General features: G+C 51.8%; 4 protein-coding genes across 4 annotated transcripts; 1 reads left to right on the top strand and 3 right to left on the bottom strand.

Annotated features, from left to right (window-relative positions):
* Positions 1 to 10: 10 nt before the first annotated feature.
* BO94DRAFT_533213 (TIP120 domain-containing protein) lies at positions 11 to 3,509 on the bottom strand. The gene is made up of 3 exons (XM_025611290.1): positions 1,033 to 3,509; positions 635 to 973; positions 11 to 571 (listed from the first exon to the last, which is right to left on the bottom strand). The coding sequence occupies exons 1-3, from the start codon at positions 3,385 to 3,387 to the stop codon at positions 155 to 157; spliced, it is 3,111 nt and encodes a 1,036-aa protein (XP_025469485.1). The 5' UTR covers positions 3,388 to 3,509; the 3' UTR covers positions 11 to 154.
* Positions 3,510 to 3,518: 9 nt separating this feature from the next.
* Positions 3,519 to 4,347, bottom strand: BO94DRAFT_378989 (ribonuclease P Rpr2/Rpp21/SNM1 subunit). Its single transcript, XM_025607245.1, has one exon. It carries the CDS (start codon positions 4,251 to 4,253, stop codon positions 3,651 to 3,653), a length of 603 nt encoding a protein of 200 aa, XP_025469484.1. The 5' UTR covers positions 4,254 to 4,347; the 3' UTR covers positions 3,519 to 3,650.
* Positions 4,348 to 4,414: 67 nt separating this feature from the next.
* Positions 4,415 to 7,376, top strand: BO94DRAFT_622577 (RNA lariat debranching enzyme). The gene is made up of 3 exons (XM_025617089.1): positions 4,415 to 4,727; positions 4,793 to 4,894; positions 4,952 to 7,376. Exons 1-3 carry the CDS (start codon positions 4,674 to 4,676, stop codon positions 6,968 to 6,970), a joined length of 2,175 nt encoding a protein of 724 aa, XP_025469483.1. The 5' UTR covers positions 4,415 to 4,673; the 3' UTR covers positions 6,971 to 7,376.
* BO94DRAFT_564501 (RTP1/Tango6 family protein) lies at positions 7,358 to 10,998 on the bottom strand (the record flags this gene model as incomplete). Its single annotated transcript, XM_025614425.1, has 3 exons — positions 7,358 to 10,231; positions 10,281 to 10,869; positions 10,926 to 10,998. 3 exons carry the CDS (start codon positions 10,996 to 10,998, stop codon positions 7,429 to 7,431), a joined length of 3,465 nt encoding a protein of 1,154 aa, XP_025469482.1. The 3' UTR covers positions 7,358 to 7,428.
* Positions 10,999 to 11,165: the final 167 nt, after the last annotated feature.

Raw genomic sequence — 11,165 nt, 5'->3', positions numbered from 1 at the left:
GAAAGTCTCGAGGGCCTGTAGTATAATGACATAATTCATCCATCCATTATTAATTCAAGAAAGGCCATGCTATGCATTAATGTTTTCCAGTTGCTATAGACCCTTCCTAAATCCAGGTAGGCTAGTTAGTGACCCGTCATGACAAGCAAACAATCTAAGCCTCCATCTCGAGAGTCTTGAGTTGAGCCGCAAAGGTCTTGCGAATCCACTCCATGTAGGCCTTCCATTTGTGATGATCACCGGCAACCTCAGCATTCGGGAACGCCTTGCTTAGTTCGCGACTGATCTTGAGAACGCCCAGCGAAGCCTCCTGCGCCTTCTCCAGTTCTTGTTTCACGGCATTTTCCTTGGGCTTGAAGGATAGAATGGCGGTATAGCGTTCCGAGAGCGCGTCAAGGTGGCGCTGTGTTTCTTCGGAGGCAAGATGAATGAGTTTGGAGGTCATGAGATTGCAGATGGTGCGAATATCTTGCTCGTCGTCAATTCCGGATAGAATGCGGTTGAAGAATTCGCCGATATGGTTGAGGGAAAATGCCGAGTCTAGGGACGCGTAGAGGGTCTCGTAGGCGCTCTGCAACTTCGTTAGCTACTTCGGTGGGTTCGTAGAGGAGGTTAGTGTGGGAGGGGCACCGACCTTGCGTAGTTCAAGGCCGTCGTCGACGCGGTGCTTGAAGGGTCCCATTTGAACTTCGCGAATAAGCTCAGGCTTGACCTTGGTGTCCCCGAAGACGGCGGGGAGGAGTTCATTGAGGTGAGGCAGAAGAATGTCCATCTTGTTGTGGATGGCTGAGTTTAGAGTGGTCAGAGCGAGGCGGTGATTGCCCAGGTCGCGGTCACTCAGCATGTTGACCAGCAGAGGGACGATAACTGGTCTCAGGACATCATTGTACGTGTCTCGGGGATCCGAGAGGGTATAGCGGAAAGCAGAAATGACGACACCGCGGACACTGGGGTCGGAGCTGGAGAGATAATCCTACAGACTGCGTTAGCTACATGATACGATTCCAAAGCGTCGCTGGTAGTGGGCCTCACCTGGAAATGAGGAATGTACGCGACCGGATCAATCAGAGCAAGTCGACCAACACATTCGGCACCAACGGCTCGGTTGTCCTCCTCTTCCGACACGACCAGAAGTGCCTGCCACAGTTTGACAGCTGACGGAGCTACATCTGGTCGAACAATCTCGGGATGCTGGAGCAGCTCTTTCACGGAATGAAGAAGCAGGTAGCTTCCCGGGTTGGCCTTTTCCAGCCCTCCCAGGATAATAGGCAAATATGATTTGACATTTCCTGCCGCGGCGTTCCCGAGAGCAGTGGCCGCAGCCAGTCGGACTTTATCTGACCGCGAGTTGAAGTGAGTGATGAAAAGCTCCGGGGTGAGTGAGCAACCGGAGCCCATGCGAAGACCGATCTCTCCCAAAATTGCAAGTGCAAGGCATTTACGCTGAGCATCTTGTGCAGTCTGTAGCTCTGTCATGAAATCCTCCATTTTAACCCCTAGCTTAGACCCACCGTGCACTAGAAGAGTCCCGATAGCTCTACCAACCACAGACGTGTCGCCGCTGATCCCAACATCTTGTAAGAGCTTCTTCATCAATGCTGCCCCGGCACCCTCTTCTCCAATAACCTTGACCAGCAGGAGCAGGGCCTTGAGGACAGTTCCAACGAGGGAAGAGAGAACGACCGAACAGAGCGCAGAAATCAAATTCTCGTTCACAAGAAGCTGAGAGTTTCCGGGAACAAGCTTCGCCAGAATGATAAGTGATGGGGCGAGGAAATGGAAATCCTCTGCACTGATGAGTGGCAGAAGAGAATCCTCCAAGTCCTTCATGGACTTATCGTCGTAATGATTTCTGGTGTAAGGGTTCATGGCCAAACTGCGGAGAGCCTCCAGGCTGGCACCTCGGAGGACACGGTCTGACTTCCGTAGCTGTGCGCCTAACTCTGTAGTGACTTCGCTAACCCATGTGGGTGGAACATCCACATCACGACTGCAGAGGACAGCAACATCGTCAACGGCCCGGACAGCCGCAAGCCGGGTAGTCTCGTTCCTCAGACGATCTACCAAGACAGAAAGACCTTTGGAGCGTCGATCAGGGGAGAGGAAAGATGAACCCTTGTCCCCAGACGTCCGTGCTAGGAGCACACCGAAGACATGGATAGCCCTCTGGCGAACTTCAAGATCGGCACTCGTATCAGTAATGCGAGTGTGAACAACATCATACAGTTTCTCCAATTGTGATGTAAGATCTTGGGAAGCATTAGGGACTCGAGGCGGCGTAAGTGCTTTCACAATTTGCTCGACCGCACCAAGTGCTTCACTGCTGACTTTGTAGTTTCTGTCATTGACAGCACCGATAACGCCTGGGATTAGGGCGATGAGGAAGGGCAACAGAGCATCAGACGCGTGCGTCTCAGCAATCGCCGCAATAAGACCAAGTGTTTCGGTCTGGAGGGTGCCTGCACTAGCCGAAGCCCCGACCGGTGCGGATGAGCTGCCTGAGAGGGAAGAGGACTTCAAAACATCAGCTATAGGGTCTTCGATCTGTTGGAGGTGGTCCGCGAGACCACCATAGCGAACGAGTGCGAGGCTTTTGAGTAGAACAATGATAGCTTGCTTCAGGGGTACAGAAGCTTGCTTCCACATTTTGGCAACGCTCTGCACGATGGTCGGCACGGAGCGAGCCAGTTCTGCCTGTGGGCCCGATTTTGGCGACGAAGGAGCAACGACTGGGGTGCTAATCGCAGAAGAGGTTCCAATGCTAGGCTCAAAGTCGATCATGCTGGCATCGCTGTCCTGGCGTCTCCTCTTCCTAGAGTTCTTTGAACCACCCACTGCTTCGAGGAATCCGTTGGATGTAATTATCATCGCACCTTCACCAGTTTTCTTGACCAGAGCAGTCATGGTAGAAACGACCTCGAGCTTGACGCTTTCCTCCCTTTCTTTGTTGAATCGAGCGATGAGGGCGGGGGAGATTTGCTGAAACAACGATGCATCGTCCAAGGAACGGCCACGAGCATAGGTGGTAATAACAGAATAGAGCAGCTTCGCTGCACACCGGCGGACCTTCCAGCTCATATCTTCAATATCACTGTAGCCTCCTTCTTCCTCAAAATCCTCAAACTCATCATCGTCCAGATCCGGCTCCTCCGTTACGTCATCTTCGGAGCCATCATCTTGCGTGCCGCCCATTTCCTCGTCCTCTTCTGCCTCGGCGACATTTGGATCGTATTTAAGGTATCGAAGAGCCGACTTGATGGTGTTCGACATGTATGGCTGCATCTGAGAGCTACAAGAGCTGATCAGCGTCTCCAGGGTGACCAGAGCGGTTTCTCGGAGCTCGTCCGCCTGAGGGTCGTGCTCGTCATCTTCAGAGTAAGACGACATTGTGTCGATGAAACAGGTGTGACGGTTTGCTGGAGGCAACTGGTGCTAGTCAAGAAAGGCGGGATGAGGGATGCGGAGAGTGGAGGTCGGAAGAGCTCAAGATCAACACTGAAGTGACAGTGGCACTCCCAGGCGGGAAGCCGTTTGGGGAGCTCCGGCCGATAAAGCAACCCCGCGCTAGGCCCAAACCATCCCGGAGGAATCCCCCGATCCTCCGGCCTTGGCATGGGCTCGTGGCCAGCAAGAAAATTTGCAGGTCCCCTTCACTGCTGAAGGAAGTCAAAGAGATCGAGGGATGATGAATTTGTGAGAGACTGTTGCTTGGAAGCCATCAGTGCCTGCAATCCACCCTGCTTTCTGGCCTTGGCTCGCTTTTTGCTATTGGCATTGTCTGCGGCCTTATTAACTTTATTTTGATCCGCTAATTCACAGGTCGGCCCTGAACGAGGCGCCGTGGCTGCAGAGGATTGAATCTCAGGCGTAGATGCTGTCGTAGGAATAGATTTGGCGGGCATAGTAGGACGGCTTGCCTCCTTTCGAGCTGGCTTGACGGTGCGCCGACGGCAACGGAGACATTTTAGAATTGTAGCTCCTTCAGAGGCCGGCCTAGCCGCTGAGCCTGGCTTTGAGGGCTTGCCTTTTCGTTTGGGGATATTAATGGTCTTGGTCCATTCCTCGCTTCTGATGCTGCCACATGCACCGCACGATGCCTCGCGATGGCGCTGGTTCAAGGGCTTGAATTCGTCATAAATAATGCCATTGTGCAACGTCATTAAATAGGCCGCGGTGGATGGACCGAGAGCATTCAGAGAGCTGGCAGAGCTCCTGAGAAATTCCAGCCTGGGCGCATGGTCGCTGAGAGGCATGGCTATATCAGACCAGGTATCCAATAGTAGAAATATGGGTGAATAGAAGACGATCCGTCACAGGAGACAAGGCATTCATCCAACCTGGGAGCGGTGGATCGAGGAAATAAAAAGGGCTCTTCCGACGGGGACAAAGCAATCAAACCAAACTCCCGCCGCAACCTTCACGGCTCACGGTGTTTCTCTCCTACCTCTTTCCTCCCCTCCCCCCAACACCTGGCTTTTCTTCCCTCTCTCTCTCTCTTTCTCTCTCTCCATTCCCTTCTTCGTGTTCCAAAGTTCATCTCATTCTCATCAAGTGCCGATCCTACTTGGATTCCTTTTCCCCCATTCTTCTCCTCCCTCGAAAGTGAGCATTTCATACTTCATCGCACGAGTCTACTCATTTAGTTTCCCGATACACAGGCACCCTCCAAGACCATGGAGGTGCCAACTTCTAACTCCGCCTCCATCAGAGTGGCTCTAGAAGGCTGCGTATGCAACCCCTAAATTTATTTCGATCCTATCCTTCCCCTGGCTGACCTTGGCAACTCTCTTAGGGACATGGATGTCTGCACGATATCTATGCGTCAATTGAGAAAGCAGCAGAGCTGAAGGGCTGGGACGGTGTTGACTTAGTGGTCATTGGCGGCGACTTTCAGGTAAGCTTCCTACTTTCTATGTCCTTCCTGTCTTCGCTGTCCTAACTCCAAACCCAGGCCGTCCGAAATGCCAACGATTTGGCTTGCATGTCTGTACCAAAAAAGTACAGAGAGTTGGGTGATTTCCACGAATACTACAGCGGACAGCGCACTGCTCCATATCTGACTATCTTCATTGGCGGTAATCACGAAGCTGGTAACCACCTTTTTGAGCTCTACTACGGAGGCTGGGTGGCACCCAACATCTACTACCTTGGCGCAGCTAATGTTCTTCGATGTGGCCCTATACGGATCGCAGGCATGTCTGGGATTTGGAAGGGATATGATTATCGAAAGCCTCATTTTGAACGACTTCCTTACAATCGTGATGATATTCAAAGTATTTACCACGTCAGGGAGTTAGACGTGAGAAAATTGCTCCAAATCCGCACGCAGATTGATCTAGGCTTGTCGCATGATTGGCCCAAGCATGTTGAGCGCTGTGGGGACTACGAGACTCTCTTCAGACAAAAGAGAGGATTTCGCGAGGATTCTATCAGTGGCAAATTGGGGAATATGGCTGCTAAGCATGTTCTTGACCGTTTGCGCCCTGCGTACTGGTTCTCTGCTCATTTACATGTCAGATTTGCAGCATTAATTCAACACGGCGAGTATGTTATCCCTGAGCATCCAGCTGCCAGAAGGCAGGCTGCCGCTGCTTCAAATGACGTCAACAAGCCTCCGAAAGAACCGCACCCTTTTGGGCTGGACGGCGCTGTACTCGCTTCTCTGGCGACGCTCGGCGATGACGAGCTGTTGAAGGAGGATATGCCTTCGGCCGGTACTGCAGTGCCTGGTCTTCCCAGCAACGTATCGGCCCTTCCTTCTCAAGATGCAAGCAAAATTGGGAGTACAGAGAAACCCCAATCGCAACCTGAGGCTGAGCATACTAGTCAGCCGAGGACAGAGAGCCCTGTTGGAAAACCTATGGAGAATGTCCGGAGTAGGCTGGCAGCGTGGAACAACTTTCATGTTGTCGCAGCTCAAACGGAAGCAGCTGAAAATTCTCGCTTCCTGTTAGAACAGGCAAAAGCCCAAGAGTTGCCTACCCCTGAAGTCACGCACAACCTCACATGGCGCAAGATTGAGACCGATGAGGACGGATCCAGCCGCAAAGTAACAGGCATTGAGAGGGATGGCATCCTCGACCATCCGGGTATCAAAAAGCAGAAGACCCAGCATGTGCCCGAGATAGTGAAAAACTCTGACGAAATTGACCTCGACTTGGACAGTGATACCGATGAAGACACTTCTAACAAGGTTCTGCCTAGGACGGAAGTTCCTACAAACGATGGCTCCGATTCGACCTCTCCTGCCACGAATGTGCTTGAAAGCAGCACTGGTAACATTCAAACAGCTGTGCCAACTAGCGGGAGCGAGGTTTCCGAAGACCTTCGCAGCCAACTTCCCGCTAGTTTTGCACGCCCTCAGCCTGATCCCTACCCTCTCAATGGACCTTTGCCAGAAGCTATCTCAAATACCCTGACGAGATTTCTTGCCCTCGATAAATGCCTTCCGAACCGCGATTTCCTTCAACTAGTGGAATTTAACGCCGTTTCTGATCAGGGAGACACCCCAGTGGAACGTCCATACCGCCTGCATTACGACAAGGAGTGGCTGGCGATCACCCGCGCTTTCTCCAACGACCTTCATCTCGGGGATGCCGGCGCCAGACCCCCCGCCGATAAGGGCGACGTGGTCTACAAACCTCACATCATCGAGCATGAGAAGTGGATTGAGGACAACGTCGTAAAGCCAGGAAAGCTGCTTATTCCGGACAATTTTAGCCGAACTGCTCCCATCTACGACCCCGCCGTACCCATCTCTACGGAAGAAATGCCTATGGAATATACAAATCCCCAAACGACGCAGTTCTGTGAATTGGTCGGAATCGAGAATAAGTTCCACATGAATGATGAGGAGCGTAAAGCACGTATGGCCCAGGGTCCCAGACCTGAGACCAGAGGTGGCCCTCGTCGGGGTGGATTTGGCTTTGGACGAGGGCGTGGAGGTCGCGGGCGTGGGAACCGTCGTTAATTCTACGTCTCGTCGTTTACCATATGCTCGTTGAACCAGAAACTGGATCTTAGTGCATCTTAACACGGCTCCCAGGTCAAGGAAGTATTGACGGACAAAGTGCTGGCCACCTGCCCCTGTTGATCTTCTTTGATCGTGGCGGACATGCTGCAACGTGCTTGGGTTTCTATTTACTGCAAAATAAAATTGCCTGATTTGTATCTCAAGCCAAGCTAGTTTTTTTATTTTGCTCGATTTGAAACTTCGACGGGTGTGGTATTAAGATCTCTGCATATTTTTCATTGATGTCATTCTTGCTCTTGCTGTTTCTTATCCATGATCGGAAACAACTATTGAATTACTCGACACATCTTACGCGTTAATGGAATCTTCTTATCTGAAACTTTTCATTGCTGAGATGGGCAATGTACACTATTCTTAACATAATTCACCCAATCTCACAAACACCTGCGACCCTACTATTCAATCTCCTCAATCCTAGGCCTCGCAGCTTCGCCCTTGTCAGAAAGAGGGTTAATACGTAGACCAGCAATCCGATTCCCCAGCTCCAGTCGAGGCTCGTCCTCATCCCGAGCCCCAATGCCCCAGAGCAAAGACTTCTCAAGCCAAGCTTCCAAGCTCTCAATCAACACCCGAATATGCCCCCGGACAATACTGTCTGATTCGCGACTTTCCACAAAGTTCAAGGTGGATAACATGCGAGGAATATTCCCCACCGTCGTTGCTCCCCCACCAGTCATATCCTGCGCATCACCCAATCTACCACTCATCGACGCATTATCCGAAAGCGAGAACCCGAAACCCAGAGCTTGACTTCCGCCCGTCTCACGCGCAGTATCCATAGCCTTTAGAATATCAAGAAGGAGAACGACACTCGCGCGTCGGAGAATAGCGGACTCAAGCTCCGGTTCTAGCGTGAGCGTTGCGAGCGCGAGCTCAACCGCTGAGGAAACAATCGAGGGCCCGAGCCCGGAGATGTTCGTTTGGATGGCGCTGGCGAGAATCGATAATGCCGATGCTCGAATTCGAAGATCCTCGGGCTCTTCGCCAGAGACTGCCCCCGCTGCCCAGGCTGAGATGATGTTTGCGGCTTGCTCCGGGGGTTCTAGTTCTGGGTTGTCGGAATCTTCCTCTGTTAGTTCTCGGATCTTTGATATGGAGGCGGCGGCGGCGGTGGATATGCTCCATCCTGGCGGCATAGAAGGTTCCTTGTTTTGACGGGCTTCGCGCTCTTGTTTCCGCTTTTCTTTGTCGAGATGCTGTTGTCGTGCTTTTTGGGCTTCGGGTTTCTGGGCGCGGCGGCCAGCGACGCTGATCATGCCTTCGCTGAGGATTTTGCTGGTTTCGCCTGTGAGGGCGGTGCCGAGGTCTTGGACTGCGCGGAGGAGGGATTCTCCGATTTTGAGTCGTTGGTCTAGACTGTTGGTTTCGGATTTGTCGATGTAGCGGTCGACGAGGGTTTTGATCACAGTGCGAGAGTGTCTGGATGCTAAGGTGCCGATGAGTTTTATGGCGTTGAGGTAGATGAATTCGTCGCTGCTGTTGGTCTCTGAGGGGTCTGTTATGATGGATAGGAGGAGAGTTAGTGTGGAAGGTATGTCGAGTACGGGCGATGCTTTGGTGATCAGGCCCGAGAGTAGTGAGAATCCCTCGGCTTGTACTGGTGGGAGGTCTGAGTTGAGGTTGGTTAGTGCGCGGCGATGGGTCTCGAAGTCTGCCACTTCGGACGATGGTTTGTTTGTGGTTTGTCCCTCTGGGGTTGCAATGTGGATTTCGACGAGCATTGATGCCGTGGTTGCTGGCTTGGAGAGTTCAGATGGAAGATGAGGAATCAGCTCGTCGACCTTCGATTTGATGGCCTCGAGAACTGGTAGAGTCTCAGGGGATGTGTTAAATTCGGGGGAAGCGAGAACGGTAGACAGTAGACTGAAGACAGCAGACAGTGATTCGGCAGAGTCTGCTCCGGCTGTGGTCTCTTCCTTTCCGGCCTCGTCTGGCTCAACAATGTTGGCGAGTGATGAAAGCGATACTTTCCCAGATTGTCCTCCCATGGTTCTCTTGCTTCTCACATAAGCTCGGTTCAGCTCGCTATCAATTATCTGCTTGGTGAGTTCGAGGATTCTTAAAGGATAACGAGAAAGCGCATCTTGGAAATTTCCGAGTAGCGTTTCCGCCACTTTGGCGCAGGCCAGCCTCTGGATCATGTCGCTGAAATTATTCTCATCGCGGGATAGTCGCCACCTCTCCACAGAGCGCGTATTCGTCGAAGGCTTCACAAGCCAACGCTCACTCGCATAAAGAAAGATGTCTGCTGTCCGTTCTTCGCTGCTGGGGTCGGCGCCTAACAGGCTGATAAAAAGTTTGGTGCGAGACTCCAGTATGTCGACGAGTCGTACAATGTTGCGATTTGGTTCTGTTGTGCTGCGCTTCTGCAACGTGATCCCATTCTTCGTATCAGAGCCATAAGTCCAGGTAGATCCGCCATCCCAGAGTAAGTTGTCGACGAGTTTCTGTAACGGCTGGGGTCCGATTGATATCCCAAAGTACGTCTGGAGCACGGTCAAGATTTTCTCATGCAATGCCGTATGTTGATGCTCCAATGAATAGCAAGCCAGGCCCCAAAGCGGGAGAAGAACCGGATGGACCACGCGTTTCACAAGGCCTGGATTTGGAGGCTGAAGAACTAAACTTCGCAACCTGTCGACTGCTAATACTAATACCGGTTCTGTGACCTCAATTCTCTCTAGTGAGTCATGTTCAACGCCACCAGGAAGAGCGAGCCACTGTTTCGAAGGCGCATTAAGGCCCGCAGTAAGAGCTTTGAAAATGGGTTCTAAGAAAATGGAATATCCTATCGTCCCAGGAGCTCCATAGGCTCGCTTACCAAGAATACCGTTGCCGATAACGTATGCTGCAGTCTTCCTTAGGTCTGGGTCATCCCCGTCAATCAGTGCCAATAGCTGCGGAGCGATCGTGGAAAAGTATTTGACCGGGTCCATTCCTTCTGGGACTGAGGACAACAGGCGAGATGTTTGCATTATTCCCTGCACTGTGAAGACTGGGCCACTGGATGCCTGTGTCTGAGCTTCAGCTCCCAATGAAGGTGCAAACTGTGATGCCAGGAAAACCATGGTTTGCACTACGCCGCCGGGGCGTAGAGGAATGTGCGATAGTTGGCCAGAGACTAATGACTTGAACCATGGAGCAGGATCCGACTGCAGAAAACTAGACAAAGTCGATAGCAGCGTGGGGCTTGGAGTTCTGCAGCAAGTTAGTGGGTATACAATATCGCATGTTGTCCAGAACATACCCTTCGATTAGCTTGACTAGATCCTGGCGATAGGCTTTCTCCTTATCGTGAGAAAGGCTCGTTGAATTATAAGCTAAGTCTGAAACTGCGCTGATCATATCGCTGAGAATCCGGCCATGGATGGCGTCCTGGATGCTGGGCCGTGCATCGAATATGATGCTCGAGAGAGCTAACCATATTTTCTCGAGGAGGAACTCATCCTCAGGCTTCTCCTGCGCATGGTGTTGTTGCTGAGCAATGACCCCCGTGGGCAAAGCTGAGAACACCCTGTGGTGCAGAGGTACCCCAAGTCCTCTGGAAAGTGACGGATATATACCCTCCAAGGATATCAAATCCACTAGGGCAAGTAGGAGGCGGCGTCGCTTCGCATCCTCCAGTGCAGCATCTTCTGTGTCTTGGCCATGCTGGCTGGTTGGGTCGACATCATTGACTGGAGTGACGAACGCGGTATGAACAAGGCCTAGTAAGTCCAAAGCTTTGCTAATGACATCTCTCCTTACAGATCCAGCACCTGTATCATCTTCACGGAGCGTTTCACCAAGGATCTCCAATAGAGACTTCCCGCGCGACTTATGATCTTGGACGTTGTCTAAAGTCCAAGTTAGCCTTCACACCCATACGGCTATTTGGTTGAAGTTCGCATGCCTCGTTGAAAGACAGGGTTGAGGAAGACGCTCACGGCATTAAATGCCTCCTTTATCCGTATCGATTCGCCCATTCTGAATAATATGAAACATAAAGAGCTCTCATTACCCCAAATGTCCCTATCTACACACCTACGATTCTTCCCTGAAGTCAAGAGAATGGATTGGAAATGCTTACCTAAGCAGCTCTTGAACGCGAGTTATTGCACGTGACATGCCACTAGTGCGCTTTAGGTTTCTC

The sequence above is a fragment of the Aspergillus sclerotioniger genome (genome assembly GCF_003184525.1).
Source record: "Aspergillus sclerotioniger CBS 115572 chromosome Unknown BO94scaffold_8, whole genome shotgun sequence".
Lineage (NCBI taxonomy): Eukaryota > Fungi > Ascomycota > Eurotiomycetes > Eurotiales > Aspergillaceae > Aspergillus > Aspergillus sclerotioniger.
This window is presented reverse-complemented; position numbering and strand designations above follow the sequence as displayed.